Source organism: Wyeomyia smithii, chromosome 3, assembly GCF_029784165.1.
Source record: "Wyeomyia smithii strain HCP4-BCI-WySm-NY-G18 chromosome 3, ASM2978416v1, whole genome shotgun sequence".
Taxonomy (NCBI): Eukaryota; Metazoa; Arthropoda; class Insecta; order Diptera; family Culicidae; genus Wyeomyia; species Wyeomyia smithii.
This window is the reverse complement of record NC_073696.1, coordinates 65,412,809-65,435,166: the sequence shown is the minus strand read 5'-3', so window position 1 is coordinate 65,435,166 and position 22,358 is coordinate 65,412,809. Positions and strand designations below refer to the sequence as shown.

The 22,358-nt window shown below is 38.7% G+C and overlaps 2 protein-coding genes across 2 annotated transcripts; one reads left to right on the top strand and one right to left on the bottom strand.

The window, feature by feature from the left end:
- The first annotated feature begins 2,880 nt into the window (after positions 1-2,880).
- LOC129730949 (F-actin-capping protein subunit beta) lies at positions 2,881-4,362 on the top strand. The gene is made up of 3 exons (XM_055690619.1): positions 2,881-2,993; positions 3,095-3,679; positions 3,737-4,362. Exons 1-3 carry the CDS (start codon positions 2,991-2,993, stop codon positions 3,974-3,976), a joined length of 828 nt encoding a protein of 275 aa, XP_055546594.1. The 5' UTR covers positions 2,881-2,990; the 3' UTR covers positions 3,977-4,362.
- Positions 4,363-4,468: 106 nt separating this feature from the next.
- LOC129730947 (probable GDP-L-fucose synthase) lies at positions 4,469-9,787 on the bottom strand. The gene is made up of 5 exons (XM_055690618.1): positions 9,746-9,787; positions 9,522-9,657; positions 5,236-5,476; positions 4,954-5,178; positions 4,469-4,891 (listed from the first exon to the last, which is right to left on the bottom strand). The coding sequence occupies exons 2-5, from the start codon at positions 9,647-9,649 to the stop codon at positions 4,517-4,519; spliced, it is 969 nt and encodes a 322-aa protein (XP_055546593.1). The 5' UTR covers positions 9,650-9,657; positions 9,746-9,787; the 3' UTR covers positions 4,469-4,516.
- Between the last annotated feature and the right edge of the window lie 12,571 nt (positions 9,788-22,358).

Sequence of the window (22,358 nt, the reverse complement as noted above, 5' to 3'; positions counted from 1 at the left end):
GAACTGTTCAGTTTCTCGTAGAACTTTCGCGAGTCATTCGCACAGTTCCTCCATCGCCTCGCGATCTCGATCTTCCCCCTGGCGCTTCTTCTTAAGAAGGCCGAGTTTTGTCTGTTCCGTGCGTGTCGGCAGCGCTCCACGTTCGCCCTCGTTTGGTGTTGCAGCCTTGTCGCTCGTGCTGCATTATTCTCTTCCACATACTGTTTGCACTCGTCATTGTACCAAGTGCCGCTACAGCACTACTACTTATGGCTGATCGAATGTCCCTCCAGCCATCTTCAAGAGTAGCTGCGCCAAGCTGTTCTTTCGTTGGTAATGCTGCTTCCAGCTGATGCGCGTACTCCCGGATTTTTTCAGCATAGCGCTTTTTACTGCCCGGAGGTAACGAATACGCATAGGCGGAGAGTTGTCCGATCTTTTTGGTTTTTGTGACCCGTTTTATTGTTCCCCAGGACTTCCACCATCACCATCAGTTATACGAGTCGAATGAAAAAGTTAGTCAACATTGCGCTTTGAGAAGAGATCTGGCACCTCGACATGTGTAACCTAGTTGCCAAATGGAGGTTTCCCGCCCAAAATTTTTATTCGCCCAAACGATGACTTTCAATTTTTAAAACCGATCCTAATTTATTTTCTTTGGGGATTTCGATATCGAAAATACTTTTTCGTTCCCGTTCGAAAAGAATTCCGTTATGCAATGTGTAAAACTTTGAATTTCCATGCAGACGATTTTTTCAATGTAGAACGATGATATTGTGTTTGTTTCGTAAAAAAATTCTAGTATCAAGAACTTGTCAAAAATTACAATGTTGCCAACAAGTTGGGGTAATATTAATAGAATAATATTTTGCAGTGCTGCTAGAACGTGAATTTCGAAACTCAACACACATGCAAGGTGAAAATAATACATAAAAATATATATTCAACATTCATGCATTTTCAACTTTTTAAAAAATCGTAGTAAATTTAATACTCAGTAAAAAAAATCTGATTGTAGCGCTATTAATCTTTAAATGCAATGCACTTTTAAGAAAAAATAGAAAAATAGGGGGTAAGGTCAGACGGGAAACCTCTACTGGTACAGAAGGGTCTTTATGAAGAAGCTTCACAGCAGCAGTTGCATTAATTGGCCCGTAAACAACGAAAAAGTTTGGATGATAGAATGATACAAAGGCGAGATTATCTTGATGCATTCGAAAGGATCCCCAACTGGCCATCAAAGACAAGTGCGAAATGGTCACGGTCATATTCCACTGTTTGTCTCAATAGATTACATTATAGCGTATTTTCGTGAAAGCTTCACGATCGCTGCTATCATGGAGGCCATTTAGGGTCGGTTGAATAGTATGCATTGAAACAAGCATCGGTAAGGAATCATGCTAAATTACTTGCACATTTGATTATCGAAGGTGAATTTTGTATTATTCGTTTCGAAGGTAATAAATAGAATAATAGTCAATAGAAATCGAGGCAAATCATACTGGGAATTGTACTGGAGTAGGAGGATATAGGTGTTGATGGGTTTAAATCAAGTCGGCCTAGGTATAAGTCGTTAGAATTCAAGGATGGTTTGCGACTATTTGTGAAACATTTTTTGCCGAAGTGAAGCGATACGTCCGACGCGCCGTAAGAGGAAACACAGTTGCTGCAGCAACGAATCACTCTTGCTAAATGGATGCTGGATACTTCCAAATCGTGAGTAAAGTTTTGAGCTGGTTATTATGCGAGTTGTGGATAGACTTTTTTCGTTGTTGTCCCAAAAAACGTTGGGAACAAAAAACGAGCAGGAAATCAAATTCATACTTTGAAGAAAAAATATAAAAATAGGGGGTATGGCCTGACGGGAAACCTCAATGGGGTCCTAAAAAACGGTTTTCTGATTTTTATATATCAGCTGGAAGAGTGCAATTTTCTGAGCAAAACGTGATTTGTAAAAAATGTGATTTTTAAAAAATGTTTATCATGCTTTTTAACCCTGGAACGAGGGGAAAGACAGCTTTTATCTGAGTTACTCCTATGCTTGGGAGTAACTCTAATTTACTCAATGTTACTCCGAAATATCCAGATGATTAACATTTTCGATAACCTTGAGAACAAAAAAAATATATGAGCGGTTAGACCGAGTAACATTCATGCTTATATTCGCAGTAGGTAAAAGGTTTAAGGATGGATATTCAGAGACACGAGAGTTACTCAGATTTGCTCTTTATTTATCTCGTTTTCTAAAAAAAAAAATCAAATTTACTCACACTCATCTGAGTCACTCAATATTACTCCGGAATTCTCAGATGATTCAAATCTTCGATTACCTTGAGAGCACGAAATATATATGAACGGTGGGACCGAGCAACTTTCATGTGCATATTTGCGGAGGGAAAAAAGTTTAGGTATGGATATACAGAGTCACGAGAGTTACTCAGATTTACTCTTTATTTGATAATGAGTGATCATTACGATGTTAACACATCGATACATAAAAAATATCAGAGTTGGGTTGTTTAGCTATATCCATTATATGTTATCTGTAAGAGTTGCATTTTCTAAGCAAAACGTGATTTTCAAAAATTTTATATCGTTGTTATTCAATTTTTAAATCACGAACTAAAACTGCACGAAATCGCTACAATGACAGTTCGCCCAAAAGAAAACAATTTCACTAAAAGTGAGGAGTCAAATTGACGCAGACTATCTTTCCAGGGTTTACCAGATGTCCAGGGTTAATCAACCTCAAGCGGGAGATTGAATTTATGAAATGAAATTAAAAATGATGATGGTGTTTCTTTCATTTACAATAACGAGTTTTTTTCAGTGTATAGAACAAACAAGTCCCCTAGGTAATTTTGGACGGTGTCTCTTGAGTGAATCAATGAATATTGTCAAATGTCAGAAAAGTCAGAAAAGAAATTTGACAGTTCACTGCACATCCTTGTTTTTTTCTTTGCGTTGAAAGTTCTGTGATAAAACTTGATAAGCTAAAAATCAATTGTAAAATGGTAATTTTCTATGATTCACTCATATAAACGTGTTTATACTAAACTTAAAGCTGTCGTGACACACCCAGTTCAATGAATAACTCATACATACTTCATTGCAGACGGAACAGCAAATGGATTGTGCCCTGGATTTAATGAGACGGCTTCCACCGCAGCAAATCGAAACCAACTTAATCGATTTGATTGACCTGGCTCCTGCTTTATGTGAAGATTTGCTAACATCGGTTGATCAACCTTTAAAAATAGCAAAAGATAAGGAAACAGGTAAAGATTATCTGCTATGCGATTACAATCGAGACGGTGACTCATATAGATCACCTTGGTCGAATACCTATGAACCACCACTGGAAGACGGATCAATGCCTTCCGAACGTCTACGCAAGCTGGAGATTGAAGCAAATCATGCATTTGATCAATACCGCGAAATGTATTACGAAGGTGGTGTATCATCGGCTTATTTATGGGATTTAGATCACGGTTTCGCAGGGGTTATTTTAATTAAAAAAGCAGGAGAGGGAAATCAGAAAACAAAGGGATGCTGGGATTCGATTCATGTAGTGGAGGTACAGGAAAAAAGTTCTGGTAGAACTGCCCACTATAAGTTGACTTCAACTGCCATGTTATGGCTACAAACTCAAAAACAGTCTTCTGGTACGATTAATCTTGGGGGTAGTCTTACAAGACAGGTATATACTACTTGTAGAATGTCTATTCTCAGAAATTGTGTAAATATTTTTTTATAGATTGAACAAGATGCACCAGTTAGTGAAACCAGTCCGCATATTGCCAATATTGGACGTCTTGTAGAAGATATGGAAAACAAAATTCGTAATACATTGAATGAAATTTACTTCGGAAAGACAAAGGATATAATCAATGGTTTGAGAAGCATTCAGTCTTTAGCTGATACAAACCAGCAGGCCGCAATGAAGAAAGATCTTGCGGCAGCACTTCTTCGAAGGACTGGCAAAGGAGAAAACTAGAAGGGTCAGCTGCAATTTGTTTTCTTTGCTATCATCATACAGTATATATCGAAAAGCACTGCATCCGTTCACTAAATCAGAGTGTTTCTTGAAAACCTTTTTATTTCGATTTTAAGGATAATGTATTCATGATTCTTTTCTATACGTCATTCATCCATGATTTTCTAGATAAAATGATAAATAAGCTACAATCGTTTAGTGGAGTTTAGTACAGTGAGCCTTCAATAACATATTTTCCAATAATTCAAGATAATTGTTTATTTTTTAGATTGAGATCATGCATTATCAATCAATCACCAAAATAAAAACATGATTTATATCCTCATTACTTCAAAGCTTCAAGCAGGAAAGTCCTTGAAAATAATAAATTCAGAAAATGCACCAAGCTTGTAACTGTTACTCTTCTTCCAAAAATCCTCAGAATGTGCACTTCGACTCCAGATAAAGTTGCAATAGTAAATGTGATCTGATTTCGAAAGAAAAACTACGCAGTTTGTTTGTGAAACAGTTTAATATACAGTAACGTGAATAGTATTCTTTTCATTTCCTTGCCTGATCATAATTCTTTAAATACCAATCGACCGTTCGCTGAATTGCCGCATCAAAGTCAGTGAACCGAAAATCGGGACGCAGTTTTCGAAGTTTAGCATTAGATGCCGTTTTCTTGTATTGTCCGTCTGCATAGCTATCGTCGAATATCAACTTTCCCTTGAATTCGAAAGACTTTGCGATTGATTCTGCCAGTTGGGCGATGCTGACCTCTGCTTCCTCATCTACCGACAGAATGATAGGTGATACACTGTCGTAACTGCGTAAAACCCATATGATCAATTTTGCTAGATCTTCCGAGAATATAAATTGTCGTAGTGGCTTTCCGGTTCCGTACACCGGGAAAACTTTTTCGTCTTGTTGTTTCTGAAATCATCGAAAGTTATACATTTTTACATGTCCTTATGCAACGAAAAAATCACACTAACTTCGGGATCCTTCAAATACATAATTTCATGCAAACGGTGAATCATACCGGGAATCACGTGACTAACACCGGGCGTGAAATTGTCAAACGGTCCAAACACGTTGCAAGGAACAACCGAAGTGAACAGATCCCCATGCTGATCGTGGTACGCACGATTCGTTATATCAATCAGTCGTTTAGCATAGCTGTACCCGTAGTTGGAATCGTGAGGGGGTCCGCTGTGAATCTCAAAATGGAAATAAACTCAACACCGTGAGATGAGCAACATGTTAATCACTGTTACCATAGTTTCATCGATAGGGTATGGTGTCTTGTCGGGGAAAATACACGTAGATAGGCATGAAACGGCCTTCGCTTTGTGTTCATGGCATAGGAGCAGCACGTTGTCATTCATCTGCATGTTTTTCCTGAGGAAGTCCAAGTTGTTGCCCATGTTGTGGTACAATCCACCAACCATCGCTGCCAGGTGAATCACGTGTGTTGGTTTATGCTTCTCGAACAAGGCGCGAGACGAATTTATATTGCTGGAAGGAATTAAAATACGGTTCATTTTCAACCATTGTTATTGAATGTTAAACTTTTAACGGCAACTGATTTATGGCTTGTGTTGGTTAGGTCGAATATTTAATTAGGGGGATTAGGGGCATAATGAGCACACGGGGCGAAATGGGCACCCCTCTTTTATGCGAAACTACGCATTTTTTAAAACAATGTGGTATGTGAAACTCGTCCGTAGTTCCTACAGTATCTCTTTATATATAACAAAAGTGATTTGTCTGTTTCAAATATGGAAATAATTTGAAAAAATCAATCCCAGATGTTGGAAGAATTATTATTATTGCGCACTACAAAATAAGCTTCTACGGTCGTTTAAATGGCTCAATCAAGTATGTAGACACATCAATATGACGTATGGGTCGTACCCTAAATTTCACCATCATTGAAGTTTTGATTTTAAGCTATAATTAGTGTTAAAATCTCATGTTAACTTCAATTAATTCGATAGGGGCAAAATGGTCATCTTTAGGTGGGGTGAAATGAGCACACCTTGTCGGTTGTCCGACTTTTCCTAGAAAACCATTCCCCAGAAAATAAAGTGTCGAAGGATTTTTCCCAGAATGAACCATTCTCCAGAATGCCAAATCCCAGAATATACTAGTTACCAGAACTCTAAACCCCTGATAGTACCAGAAAACCGTTTCCCAGAATGCACCAATGCCCAGAAAACTATTCTCCAGCATCACCGTAACCGGAAAAAAAACATTACTAGGGTAAGATGGGTCACGGGGCAAGATGGGTCAGTGCCGTTTTTGAGCGTGAAATAAGTTTTTTTTTTGTGATGACACTAATTTTGCATGGTGCGTAACGTATTTTTGACTACGTATCACGTGTTCATTGTTCATATTTGCATATTGCTTGTTTTTTATAAATAAAATATTTTTTCGCTAAGTCTCTTAGGCGATTTACACTTTTGAAAAAAACGTGTTCTTTCGTCGAACGCTATATAATTTGAAGTAAACCTTTATTGCAGAAGCAGTTTCGCTCATGATGTACTAAATAATATGCTTTTGAGCATAAATAAATATAAAATAAACATGAATATTGCAATCGTGGCCTAAATTAATGATTGGGTCAGTATAGGTCACCCTAGACAAGGCAGTATAGTTTTGTCAACATTTCAGTTTTAAGGCTAGATTCGACGCAAATGGTGTTGTCACTTTGAAAAAACATTCATTGCTTCAATAAGTCGACAGTAGCGAAGTTCTTCAAAACGCTACAAAAAGTAATCGCCGAGGAAAATTTAATCCCTTCGGCGGTATAATATGGACGAGATGACCCAATATTTTTGTTATCTATTAAGAGAAGGCATTTTTCTTGCTATCCATAAAAAGTTCGTTGAGATTTAATCATAATTTTGTTCTGTTTGAGAGGGTGACCCATCTTACCCCACCAAATGACCCATCTTGCCCCGCCTTTTTTACAGTGCAATAAAAAACAACCTTTTCTAAAAATTCTGTAAAAGCGAACCAACACTTGATTTTTGTTAATTTTTAGCGTAATTTTATAAAATATGCATAACATCAATATAATCATCTGAAAAGTAGACCAAAAGTAACTTCAGTTACGAGATATTGAAAATTTGGCTTATTTGACCCATCTTGCCCCACCTTACCCTATTCAGTTATTATATTGTTAACATTCTAAATTATTTGACATTTTTAATTAACACTTGCGTACTAGAGCCGAAAATATTAAAATTCTTTTACCTGCCATTACGCAAGATCTAAACCGAATTTGATCGAACCTTTTTCAAAGGATCACAAATTTATCATAGTTTTTGGGACAGTAGAGGACATTTGTTCCGGATTTATCAAGGGGAAAGGTGGGGTAAGTACCCTTCCAGAGACACAGGCTAAATTAAAAACGGTAGCGAAACCTTGCTTCAACATATCAAGCTTTAGGTTTTTGCAAAACAACACTATTAACGATTGGTATTTCGCCACTTTGTTTTAATTCGATAGACCCGCGACTCGGCAGCCCCGTAGCCCGAGTCATCACAGTCTTCAGAGCCAATCCTTATCCCAAAGTTACGGATCTAATTTCCCGACTTCCCTTACCCACATTGATCTATCGACTAGAGACCCTACACCTTGGAGACCTGCTGCGGATTCGGTACAAGCTGTCGAGACTTTGCGTACCCCAGTCTTCGATTTTCAAGGTCTACTACCATGCTCTACTAGCCTGTCCAACCATATCTCTCTATGAAAGACTTCCATGGCTAGTATGACTGTTAAACAGAAAAGAAAACTCTTCCGATATCTCTTGTTGGCTTCTCGAAGGAAAGGATTCATGTTGCCATGATTAAAAAGGCGCTACCGTTTCCGGTGTGCACGCCAATGCAAACGTATACTCAACAGGTTCCGGAATTGTAACCGGGTTCCCTTTCGCTCGTTTAATATATACTAGTGGATGTTGCATCGATCCAGGAAAACGAACGAACCTCTACAGAGGTAATTTCTGCAGGGGGGCTGCCCCCCATGTGAACTAGATTAACCGAATTAAGATGAGAAGGGGTATTTTAGATTTTTGGTCAAGGAGCCTCAGAAATCAATTCGCTACTGTGTTTTTGTGGTCGACTTGTGATGTTCATTCATCCAAAAACGATTACTGAAAGTTCTCTGATTTTATGACTATATATGGCCTGGTGTCAAGCGCTTACTTATTTACTCCATGAAAGAACAAATGTATTAGTTGACGTTGATTCAAATGACAGAATCGTTATAAATTTTAGATATAAAATAATATTATAAATATTATAAATTTTAGATATAAAAAAACTCAATTTTAACAGATTTTCCATGTTAAAAAAATAATGCACATTTCTTCGTTTTAGGATAACAGTTTTCTGGAAAACGGTATTTTCTGGTAAACAGTTTTCTGGGCATTGGTTCATTCCGGATAATAACTTTCTGGGGATTAGTACTTTCTGGGTAGCAGTTTTCTGGTGATTGGTACATTCTGGGATTTTGTTTTCTGGGGAAAAAGCTTCGGCGTTTTATTTCCTGGGGAATAGTTTTCGAGGAATTGTTATACAATCCACCTTGCCAACTGACGTGAAATTCATCTCAGTAGACTTGTGAGCTTGTCTGTTTCCATAGTCAGTGTTTGTTTACAGTGATGGTGCGAACATATTTTAAAAAATCTTTGAGACCGAATCGGTCAGAAAAAGGGACTGCAGGCAGAATTGGCCTGACGGCGTGACGGGACATTCACGAAACAAGCCGCCAAGTATCACGGCATCTCGCGACAAACGTTTGCCCAATAGTTGTACTTCTACACAGGTTCAAGATATGTTCTATAAGAGTGCTTATTATACCCCGTGGGTGCTCATTATGCCCCGGTGGGGTGCTCATTTTGCCCACACATCGACTGATTGCTAGTTTTTGATGCATGAATCTAATTTGTGTTTTTCACCATTATACGATATACTTTTCAATTTGTGAATAGTGTACCTTTAATTATAGATAGTTAATTCAAGTCTTGCACTGAAGACAGCTTAAAATTTTTGTCGTTTATCATGCTTGAATGAGCAATCAAGTTAGGGTGCTCATTATGCCCCTATTCCCCCTAGGTCGAATATATTATTCTGAAAAATTCACTTGTTTACATTTATAGTCAAATATTTGGTTGGTGCTTTTTGTTCTTTAAAAATGATTACTGTGAATATAATTTCAACAGCAGTGGCACAATCAAAATTGTACAATCCATTAAACATAGAATTTTGAATATTCAAAAATCAAATACACTAAAGTCGCTTTTTACGCGGGGGATACGTGCCGCGTAAAATAAACCGCGTAAATTCCGGAATCCGCGTAAAAAATCCGCCTAAATTCCGGAATCCGCGTAGAACAAAAAACGCGTTAATTCCGCGTAAAAAGCGACCTTAGTGTATAGATATAATTTGATTATACATAATGTAATATTGATTACAGAGCTGCAGGCGAATTTCATTAACTGGATGTTTGATTTCTCATGGAAATAAGGAACCTTTTACTGTACGATACTCACGTTAAATCAGCATCTTTTGAACCAACAAAAATCCATCGCTCATCCTTTGATTGCTTCTCGCTGATGACCGCTTCAATCGCCTTTCCAACCAATCCAGTTCCACCAGTTACCAGCACTGTTCGACTCATTTTACCGTCTAGTTTTAATTGTCCGCAATAAAAAGATTCACCATTAATTTGGACTAATTTGATTATAAATTATTTTAACCGGTTTGTTTTATCCACCTGATATGATATTTATGTTGACGATGACGACGACAGGAAGGAACTTTCTAAAACAGAGTTGCCAGTTATTTTTGATTTAATGCAAACAAAGCAAACTAGCGTAAAACACCAAAAGAGCTAAAGTACATTAGTAAAATTGGGTTGTTTAACTATTCATGAAATTCTGATTGTTATATATCATCTGAACGAGTGTGATTTTCTGAGCAAAACATGATTTTTTAAAGCGTCATATCATCATTCTTCGATTTTTAAATGAAGAATAAAAATTCGCTCTAAATCGCTACAATGACAGTTGGTATATGAGCGAACTGTCATTGTTTTGATTTCGAGCAGTTCTTAATCGTGATTTAAAAAGCGAAGAACAGCGATAATTTTTTTTTTGAAAATCACGTTTTGCTTAGAAAATGCGGTTGTTTCAGATTACATAAAAAACTGATATAGCTAAACAACCCAATTGTGTTGAATTTATTTGGTATTTGTGACTTTCTTGTGCTAGTAGCAAAGCTTTGGGTGCTACATCAAGATTCGGTACTTGACCTTCTGATTGTTATACACAGACTTCGCATCCAACTGTTTAGTGTACAGGACAATTGCGGGCCAGCGCTACTATCCTACTGCTACGAGCGCTACGAGCTACGAGCGAGCCGAGACTCGAACCTTCACTTGTTAGGCCAGCATTGTACCACATACATAAGACATACGTAACACTCAGGACGAAATCTTCCAAAAAAGTTGGTACAAAATGAACTACTCGAATGGTACAACGCTCTGAACAAAATCACTGTTTGAGTTGTTTTTTAAGGCAGTGTATTTGCGCAGCCCTGCATTTGTCTCGTTCCTACTCGAAAAATGCTGCATTGATATTGTAAAGAACTTTTGGCAGTTCCTTATCCAGCTTTTTACGAGCCATAATGGCGGACGCTATAATGCAAAGTTCGTAATAAATTACCCACCCCTTTGACAACTCTGCTTACGTCAGTTTGAAGTCTTCATGTAGTTTATCAAAAAAGAAATATATCTGGCAACACTTTTGTTGCCAATTCAGCAGAAATCCCTACACTGACGAAGGCAAAGAGGTTCACATATTACGAACACACATTAGAGCGACTGCCATTATGGTGCGTAAAAAGCTGGATAGAATTTTCTTTGAAGCTCGATAAAGCCGAGAAAAAGAAAATTCATTTTGTTGATTATTTGTTGAACAGTTTGACAGGATGAGGTACGGAGTACTATGGGGCAACGTGTTTCAGAAAAAAAACGCCAGTGTTGCGAATGTCTTATGTATTTAGTAAGACTCAGCAAAAATTTAGCAGATTGATGATTAAGCAGATTTCGGCTAAACTAAAGCTTTAAGCACATACATAAGACATACGTAACACTCAGGAAGAAATTTTCCAAAAAAGTTGGAACAAAATGAACTACTCGAATGGTACCACACTCTGAATAAAATCACTGTTTGAGTTGTTTTTGAAGGCAGTGTACCTGCGCAGCCCTGCATTTGTCTCTACTCGAAAAACGATGCATTGATTTTGTAAATAACTTTTTGACAGGACCTTATGGGATTTTCTTTGGGGCTCGATAAAGCCGAGAAAAAGAAAATTCATTTTGTTTATTATTTGTCGAGCAGTTGGACAGGATGAGGTACGGAGCTAGGACAGGACGTGACAAGTGGCTTCTAGGTATTCTTCTTTTCACTCAAAATAGCCCTCATAAAACATTTTAATTTTTCGGCACGACGCTTGTCAGTGTCGCCAAAAATATTTAATAAAGAAAATTTCAATACCTAAAATTTTTCAAGTTCTGGGTTACAATTATAATTAGTTCCTTGATAAAGGTTACTCAATGAATCTTGAATTGATTTGAAGATATATTTTGGATTTATTGGACCTACTCATAAATTCATTTTATTAATCTTGCTTTTCTTGAATTAAATCTACAATCGTTCATCATAACTAGTTTAAAAAACATGATTAATGTTTCGAATATTAATTTTCACAGATCCGGTGTATGAAAATGTTTCGAAAAGTTGTTGAACGAAACACAGGTCATCCACTTGGTTTGCAGAAACAGTGTAAACCAAAAATATCGAAAGTTTTTGCAGCACGGCCAACCATACCGACTAATAATAAAACTCAACAGTGCGTTCAATAAAATCGACCAATCAGAGAGGGCTTTTACTTTGACAGAACTTAGGGTGATTTTTGGTTTCTCTTGTTACATCCTGTCCTAGGTACGGAGTACTATGGGGCAACGTGTACCAGAAAAAACGCTAGTGTTACGTATGTCTTATATATGTGCTTTTAGCCCGTCCTGTCCAACTGCTCGACACATAATGAACAAAATGAATTTTCTTTTCCTCGGCTTTATCGAACCAAAAAATAACAAGAGGGTTGTGTGCAAAGCCACGATCGCAAGGTTGAAGTAGAATACTTATACAAGAAAAAAAACCCGGCTGCTTGCGTGTCAGTCATTTTTTCTAGTAAACAAACGTTTACCAATCAGATCAATCGAATTTTGCGCTTCAACAAGGATTGACCTTTTTCAATAATATAAGAAGTTGCTTGTCATGGTTGGGGCTTGACAATTTTAAAATTTTGAGATGAAATTTTTTCGGATGTCATGCTCATGACTGAAGGAAAAGATAATTCAGTACGTTTTGAGACACGAAGATGAAGTAAAATTTATAACTTTTACAAATTTAAAAATGTAAATTACTTCATTAGAAAATATTAACTCTTCAATCAAGTTTTTATTTCATCCTGAAAAGGACAATTTGTTGTTCATTTTAGTATCGGATAAGATGCCGATCACATCTTTGCGTTATCACTGACAGTGCGAACAAAGTATTCCTTGTGATAAAATAAACAGTGAAAAGCTGATTGAAAACTCAAAACTAGACGGCTCACGTGTTGTCAAAATGAGTCAACTTTTCATTTAATGCATTTACTAGTGCCCATAATCGCACAGAGACTGCATTTTACTAAAGTGCCTCACTGCATCACCCGCTATCGATGCTGAGATCCGCTGCAACTAGTTCGCTATCCATATCCATGCGACAGTTGTGGTCGCTATATGCTGCCATTGGTATCGACTGTCCCTGCATTAGCTGGCCCAGCTGCTATCGTTGCTGGAATCCGCTGCAACTAGTGCGCTATCCATTGCTACGCCACAGCTGTGGCCGCTTTCCGCCATCGCTGGTATCCACTGCACTACTAGTGCTGCTGCTAAGGGAGGACGACTGCTGTTGTCGCTGTCTAGAACTATTATGAGCGGCTTTGGCTGAAACAGGCTCTTATATAGGCCAAAGAGCATGTTTTCAATTGCAAGGTATATGATTCTGTCGACCGTGCTTGGGAAGCAATCATATAACGACCAATCGGAGGTAGAATTTTTCGTTTTGACAAGGCTTGACTATTTTCAATAGTACAATAGTGTGAATAATAAAATTATAATTATCTTCTTTTGGAAAGAATCTTAGAGAGATTTTCCAATCTATTGCTGCAAGTACGAAAGAAATCCATCGAATACTAACCGATTTATTAGCATTTGAAATTGGACATATTTTTCACTTTTTTCGGTTTTAGATTTTCATTTCACATCCCTATGTAGCCGAACTTCCTGAGAGAAGTATTCTACTTCAAAAACAAAAAAAATCCCATAAGGAACTGTCAAAAAGTTATTTACAAAATAAATGCAGCATTTTTCGAGTGGGAACGAGACAAACGCAGGGCTGCGCAAGTTCACCGCACTCAAATCGTGATTTTATTCAAAGTATGATTACATTCTTAAGATCTTTCTCTAGATAACTGCGTACCTTTATAACAACCCCCCTTCCCATGACATTTTTTTTTGCGAATTTTATTATCAAAAACATACCTTGTGTCATAAATGAACAATAAAAGACAAGAAAGTAAATGAAATGACCCTGAACAGACAAAACAGTGAAAAGAAAGAACAATTAGAAAAAATCCAAATTTTTTTCTAAGTTTCACATTTGCAACGTACTTTTCCTCACGTCACATTTCGTCACAAAACTGTAAACTCCTCTTCCCCCTCGAATGCTCAACGTGATTATGGAAGTTTTCTTAGTTCAAAACAATTGAAATCTGGCAGCCCTGGCAATTATTGCAAACAGAATTGTCAAAATCGGCTGAATCACATTGTGATTAATAGCGTAATGGTTAATAACGCGGTTTGCGTCTTCACTAATAAGGTTAGTAATTTTCACAGAAGATGGCGCCATAAGGACTTTGCTTCGATATTATGTTCAAATAACTGAATTAGGTTAAAACCATTTGAAATCCACTTGAAAAATACAAACTGCAACTTTGTGTAGTTCGTATTCAAAAACCTAGTATGCATAAATAAGTCATTCGGGACCACAATGCAGTAATAAACCATAAAACAGGTAGAATACATATGAGATGAATTTTTAAGGTGGAAGTGTGTTCAAGCCACCACGTGGTCGACTTCAAATTTTCAATGGCATACTACTCAGTAATAGTTAATGCGTCACTTGTGCAAAAATCCTGTTTGTTATGGTTATGAAAACATAAGACAGCGTTAGCCGGTGCATGTGAAAAGCATCTACAAGCCGAATAGCTAAATGGTGGTGACATTGTAGAAATAGCTTGTTAAAATTACATTGGGAATGTTCGAGATTATGAAACGTAGGTGTATGCAATTATCACCTTCTTTCATTTTCTTATTTTATTCTATTCGTGAACAAAGAACTGTATTTCTTCTTATTTTATCAAGTGCTTTGTGGAGGTCCTCTTTGCAGTTGTCAAAATTTTAATAAAGGAATTCAAACAAAAATACATACCGCAAGGGGGCCGTGAATCTCATCTAAGGAGGTCGCGAAAGCCTTGATAAATTTGACACGTGATAAGATTTCTTTCTAAATACCTCTGTGACAGTGGATTTTCATTTAAGACCAAGACATGAAACAAATGAGTTGTAGGTACAAAATGGCATGAGACTGATAAAACACAGCCTCGTAATCAAGGCCGGAATAAGGGTTGTGGGGGCTCGGGGGCCACGAAACTTGTGGGGGGGGGCCTTTTCAGTTGTCAACATTACAATGAAGAAATATATCATATAAATATATAAGTTGAGTAAAAGTTATAAAAGGATTGTGTTAATTTTATTCAAAGTTCTGTTTTTTAAGTATCACGAACTTCTTTGTGTTTTCAATGTGTTGTGTTTGGTCATGAGTCATGAAAAGTTAACTTTTTGTTTAGCAAAAGGGGCCACAGAGCACTTTTTTTAGTAAAAGGGGTCGCGAAGCACTTTTTGAATTAAGAGACTGGTTCAAACTTGTTTGCACTATCATCATTATCCATTATTTTGTGAAATACGACGACAGCCCTCGGGATTGTTTCACGAGCGGTCGGTCCGTCTATTGTTATTTCGCTGAAGCTCGCCTGCTCAATAAAGCCTGCCCACATATCGATAGAGATTTTTTTTCTTCGCCGGCGAGGCAGTTACTAGTGCTGATAAACCAAATACTCCCGCAAGGGAATCACGCTTGTATACCAAGCAAAAGGTTGAAGTCTGCATGAAGCTGTTGAGCGCAATCATTACGCATATCGTCATAACTTAGCCGGCGCAACGAGCGTTGAATGAATTCATTGATGATCGTTCACGGAGCAAACACAGGGTGCCGACCTTCCGGCGCCGACCGATCGTTCGCTAGCGCAGTTGATCGAGCACAACTATTGCAGAATGGAGATTGTAGCTTGTCCCTTCTCGGCTGAGTTCGTAATCACTCAACAAGTAGTGATATAATTTTTCGGCAAACCACTGTCAAAGAGTGGCCCGGCAGCATTAACAGCCAAGACCGGGCCACTTCGTAACATGAATTTCGACCAAGATAGCAACGCAGGTCACCCTACCGAGTGGGTTTTGCAAATTGAATGTTTTTATGACAAGCGTTTGACGGATGTAATGAGGCACAGGATTGAAAAGGTCGTAGATCACGGCGCGGTTGTGGACTTTTCTTGCGTCCGGGAATGTGCAGTGAGGTAATCGATAGACTGACTGACAGAGCAAGGCGCTGCACCAGGCGGCCACGAGGCAAAACTGGCGACCGAACAGCTTAGCCGGTAAAAGTGAAATATGAGCTATGAAATTTTGGGCGTTTGTTATTTGTTGCATAACAACTACGAAATCGAGTTTGGGTACGGGAACAATCAAAATGTGATGACTAGTTTGCGATATAGGGGAATAGTTTCATTATTCATCTCAGCCCCTATATTAATCTTATGAAACATTGACACTCAAATAAAAACCAGAGAAAACTCATATTTTATAACTAAATTAATCAGCCAATCCATTAAACGGGTTCATCTTAGGGGCCGCTCACATTTCACGTGAACAGTTTTTTGATGATTTTGACCCCCTTCCCCTAGCTGACCATTGACAGCCGTTCATGAAAGCAAAGATTAGCTACCAACATTTCGTTGTCGAAACTCGAACTTTTTGTCTATTGGACATAGACTTTGCAACAGTTAAACTTTGCAACAGTAGCCTGCAGAATAGTTGGGATATACCCTATTACCTATCTAGGACGAATCTAGGACGACTGCCTTATTTGATCACCATCGTACTTCGAGAGCGCCCATATTAATTTTAGAAATTTTGTATGAACCGTGGACATTTCATGTGTGTGAGCATTGATTTAAGTATTGAGATGAAGGAAGAGGTTAAAAATCTTCAATAAAAAAATGGTAATTGATACTCAAGCGATCTTCTAGTATGTTGATCATCATTGTACGAAGCGACTAAAATTACTTTTTAGGCAGTAGAGAGAGTTTGTTTACAACAGCGGTTTTCAACCTTTTTTTGTCCGCGTACCACTTGACGATATTTTTCATATCGATTGTACCCTCTGGCTTGGAACGTTCTCGCAGAATGGGAGAGAGTAGTGGTGTTGTGGTAGTCTAGTACAGGTGTCAAATTGTACTATGGTTTGTTTGATTGCTACAGTCATGATTCAAAAGCAAGATTGAACAAAAAAAAAAAATAAAGTATTGCTTTGTCCGCCATTACTGATTTTTCTTTTGCGTACCCCTTGAAGGCTCTCGAGTACCCCCAGGGGTACGCGTACCCCAGGTTGAGAAACGCTGGTTTACAAGATAGAATGCGTCAAATAGGGTCCCCGTGGCTCTGTGGTTAGCGATGTCGGTCGGCTAGCTCTTCCACACGGTTGTGATATCGGGTTCGATTCTCGATCGAGTCGAGGATCTTTTCGAGCTGGAAATTTTCTCGACTCAGCACTGGGGCACGGTGTATCGTTGTACTTATCCTACACATGCAAAATGTGCCAAAAACAATATCGATAACGAATGCTCTCAATTAATCTAGTTGATCGAGACCGCTATTAGCCCCCTGGCTAACCGTGCGATATTGAAAAAAGGGTACTAGCCGGGGAACCAGCACCAAACACACGCACGCGAATCATTGACCAGCAAAAATTTTATACTAGGCTTTCTTTTATCTGCGGAGCATTCTTCGCTGCACTAGTAACACAAGACACCTACTGTATCGTGTGTGTATCTCTTCATGATCAAGCATCAACTCGATAACTTCGCGATGGTTGCCTCCCCTGACCAATATACCCGTCGAGATATTGAGTTCAGCACCGATTTTCGATAGCTATTGGAAAATCGCGACCTATCTATCCTTAAACATTTCTCGAATAACTTTTTGAAAGGACCTAAGTAACATTGAGAGGCTCTTTTTGTTTTTTTTTTGCTTTGGTTAACAGCTAGGTATGTTATATTTACATTTTCCATTATGCTCTTAGCATAGTGGGCTGTGCAATCTTATAATTTTTCGATTTGTAACAAGAAATCATTGAAAACTTTTATAATGACGCTGTAAGGGCATCCTTAACGGTGCGCTTCTATACCCCGTTTAGTAGCGCCCTATCATATCTTCATACCGTACCGGTCGCTGCTAAACGCGCTAGAGAAATAGCAGCCGGGCCTCCGGCAAGCATCACGCTCTCAAATTTGGCAGCTCGATAGCAGCGCTGCCTAAAGGTTTATGCTGGAGAAACGTCAAACAAAGACGATAGCAACGACCGGTATGAAAACGGGTGAGTGAGCAAAATAGCCGCGCTGTACACAATCGCCATAACAACTTAAATAGTAGCGCACTGTTACGGATGCCCTAATAAACGAAACAGAGTGAGAGAGAAGAAAACCTCTCATTGCTACTTGGGTCCTTTTGAAAAGTTACGCGAGGTTTATTTACAGTCATGACAATACCTATCTAACGCGACAATATCGTTAACCGAAAAAACCTAACTTAATCCACCTAGCGGTCAGACTCAGCCTTTCTCATTTAAACTTATTATTTGTAAACTTAAATGCTTAAATGTAATAAAGGTATATTCACTCTTTGGGTTCTAGAATATTGATGTTGTAATTGAAGTATAAAATATGAAATTTGACGTAATGTTAGTGCTTAAGAAATAGCGAAATAAAAGAAATGACTCTTAATTTCGAACAATTTAATCACGAGTGATACCGGGAACGTTCAAATAGTACGATACCACATTTGAATCATGTTGAGGCAATATATATTGATCAAAGCAGGTATAGTGTTGAATAGTGTTTGAATTTCTTTTCTTTCCAAAACTTTTGAACAGCATATCAAATTGTTATGAAGTTTGTTATTTGTAAGTTTGAGAGATGACTCGTTTGTATGACACTAGTTAAGTTAAAATAAGCCGTGTAATACTTGAGATACTTGACTTTCGTTGTTAACAATTTAATACATAACGGTTGCTTAAGTTTGATTACAATCAAATGAAAAGGGAACGTATAGGGCAGCCAAACTTTGAAACCACGTGTTCAATCATAATTCATCAGTTAACCCTTAACTAGCCCGTTCATCTGATATCAATATTGTTCAAATCGGTTGTGTGGTTTCTGAGATAATGAAGTTTCGTGATTTTCACATTTCGATACATTACAGACGAAGTTACAGTCCGATTACAGCAAAATTCAATCGGGTGTTATGAGGCAGCTAGACCTTTCATTTGACACTAATTTTGTGGAAAACGGTTCAACCTGGGAGGGAGAAACGGATACGAAGCTGTGTGAGTGCAAAATTAACCAGAACGAGCTGTCATTGACTGTCAATTTGAACCAAGGAAAAAAAAGCATTTTTTTGCGATGAGTATTGTTATAACTGAAAGGTATCGCGTTGCTCGAAAAAATATTCATCGCAACAGTTTTTGTATTCATTGTCGTTTTACAAAATATTTTGGTTTGTTTTTACGTAAAATAATAAATTTCATAAGCTTTAAGTAGTAATCATGCTAGCGTACTTCGATTATTAAAGTTGCGCTTCTCGTGATTTAAGGCTTTGGTTACAGCTTCGAACACTCTTCATCACGGTCGAACTCAGAACTTAGAAAAAACTTATACAACGGCAAACTGATAAAAACACAGACTCGAAAAATTAGTCTGTGAAGTTTGCACATTCAGTATTCCTGATTTTTTTTTTATTCTCGCTTATTTTCCGTCGGTCTGTTTCCGCCACTGTTGTGGCCAATCACCGACGCCCAGGGAGGCGACCTCACACCCAGGACCCTAACTCACGACCCGTTTATTAACGGATCGGCGCCAACGGCTTTACTTCCTCATGCGATGGAAGGCGTGATCCCAGAGATTTTTCGCCTCAGAAAATCTCCCGGTGTCGGCTAGGATCGAATCTAGACCAGTTGGGTTGGTTGTGAGTGGATCACGCCACCTCACAACTATCGACACCTATGTCGGCGGTGGGATTCGAACCCAGGCGTCGAGCGTGGTTGGCGGAGACGTTACCAACCACACTAGCCCCCCGCTCTCAGTATTCCTGATGTTACTAAAAACTTCGTTTGAGTCATGCATGCGTTACAGCAAGAAGATAGTTACACGCTATCAGAAAACGACGCATGTGCGTGGTTTCTGTTTTGAGTGTAGTATTCGTTTCTCCCTCCCAGGGTTCAACCATCTCTGAGAAAAGTGGGTGAGTCCAAGTAGTCTTCGGAATATGTTTCTTTTCATAGCTGGATTTCACATTTTTAAACATAACAGGCAAAGTAATAATCCGTTTGCAAAAAAAAATCAATAGGGTCTAATGGGGCAACAAGACCTTCCATATGACACTGATTTTATGAAAATCGGTCCAGCCATTTCTGAGAAAATTATGTGATTTCACATTTTTATAAACAACGGACAAAGTTACAATCCGATTACAATGAAATTCAACAGCAACCTATGGGACAACTAGACCTTTCATTTGACACTCTCCAGTCTCCTCGTATACCAGCAGATCGTGCATCTTCTACCACCGCACACATCCACCGCGTGCGAGGCCTACCACGGAGTCGACGGCCTCTTCCTGGTTGGGGTTCTACTGAAGATAGTTGGCGGCTCTCTCGTCAGGCATCCTGGCTACATGTCCAGCTCACTGAAGCCTGCCCTGCTGTATTACCTTCACTATATCAGCATGTTTGTATACCTGGTACAACTCGTGATTCATGCGTCTGCGCCACACTCCATCTTCCAGTTCGCAGAGCTTTACGCTCAAAAACTCCGAGCACTCGTCGATCAGCTTCCTTCAGCGCCCATGCTTCATGGCCGTAAAGGGCAACCGGGAGTATCAGCGTCCTATACAAGGCTAGTTTTGTGCGAGTTTGCAAATTACGGGACCTTAGCTGGCTACGCAGTCCGTAGAAAGCCCTGTTCGCAGCTGCAACTCGTCGTTTCACTTCACGGCTCATATCGTTGTCACATGTCCCAAGCGTACCAAGATAAATGAATTCGTCAACCACTTCAAATCATTAACTGAAGTATCATGCCATTAAATACCTAAATCTTAGAAAACTACATAGGCTCGCTTGACAGCACAAAGTGCACAGTCTCAATTAAATCTAATTCGGCCCACAACCTGCTTGCAACGGAAAGGCTCAATCCTTTACGACAACTTTTAAAGTGAGAGTGCTTTTCTAAGTATTTATTTCTTGACGATCGACAGTTTTATATTAAGTAAATATTATGTAACCTTCACATCAGTCCTTTAACATGGACCTCTTACCTGGTATTTGTGCATTCTATTTTTTTCTGAATATTGATAGAATAAACTTGACATTTCTCCACGCTTCGAATGTGTGGTGTTGCTGCTGCTGCTGGTGGTCATAGTTGACATGAAGTAAGTACGGATTCACACACCTTCGAGTATCGAGTTTCTGCTGTTTCTCCAGATATGGCAAACGCCTCACTGAGCTGCAGTGGGTACTGTACACGGTGTTCTGTTATGTTTGTTTGCCATCAACCTACTGCAAGAAGAGCTGGATTTATGAAGGGATTGAAAGCGAGGTAAATGAGCTTTGATTATGATTTGAATGGGTGCTAAATTTAAAATTTCTGTTTCATAGCCACAGGAACGTCCGAGGCTGCTGCGGCTACGCGGACTTTGGCCTGGTGGTGGGTGGATGTGAGCATTTAATTCAATTAATGAAATACAATATGGTTAGTGATTCGTGTCCCTGATGGCTCCGAGCGAGGGGCTGGTCAACAAGGAGAGATGTTTTGACGGTGTAATAGATCGTATTTCATGTCTGTAAAGGAGGGAAAATACTGGCTGTATCATTTCTCCCGCGTAATCCGACGGAGCAGGCTTGCCACCGACGAAGCTTTTTTTGTGTTATATGCTTTCAAACTACGGTAAAAAATTTTGTTCGATTCAGTAAAAATCTCTGCTCTATTACGATATAATGGGTATTTTATACATCACCAAATTTTGTCAATAAGCACTACTTTACAATTCCGCAGAAAAGAGAAAGTTGATAGATGATCAGATAAATTACTATCGGCTCAACAAGGTGCACAAGTCGCAAGTCTGTGATGATGTTGAGCTACGATGGAGGGAGTTTCGGATTAAACGAAGATTTAGAGTCAATATTGTTGGTTTTCAGACCCTTCTAGTTATTTACATTTTCCTCTTTTACATTAGACTTAGTTTGGGTGCCGAATTAGCTTCATGCGCATTTTTAGGAATTTTGCAAAAAAAATAAAAATTTTTAATATTACAACCGATCCTCATCAGCTAGGGTGTATATTTAAAAGGGCCACATGAAATTGACTGCCAAGTACATAAAAATACCAGTTCTGCCTGACCATTCCCCGGTACATCGATAAACTCTGATGTGTGGAACCTTAATCATTTCTAACAGCAGTGTCGTAAAATTGAAAACGAAAGTACGACCGCCCGCCCACCCACGTGGATGATGCTGGCACTCTCCTGCGATAGTAGAGCTGTACAATACTTGACCGCACAGTGCGGTGCTGGACCAGCAGCAAATCATCGGCGCTGGTTGAGCTATCATTTCGAATAAATCATTAAGTAATTTGACGGGTAGAAAATGATTTGCAGTTTATTACATTCAACAGCTGGAACATCGTTTACCTTTGCGAAGCTTGGTCTAGTATGAAAGTGAAATTCAATTTTCCCTTTACTTTACACTCACGGAAAAAAGGTGCGTCCATCTAATTTAGAGGGAACAAAATAACTAGTCGCCCGTTGTGTCAAGTTAACGTTCAATTTCCGCAAT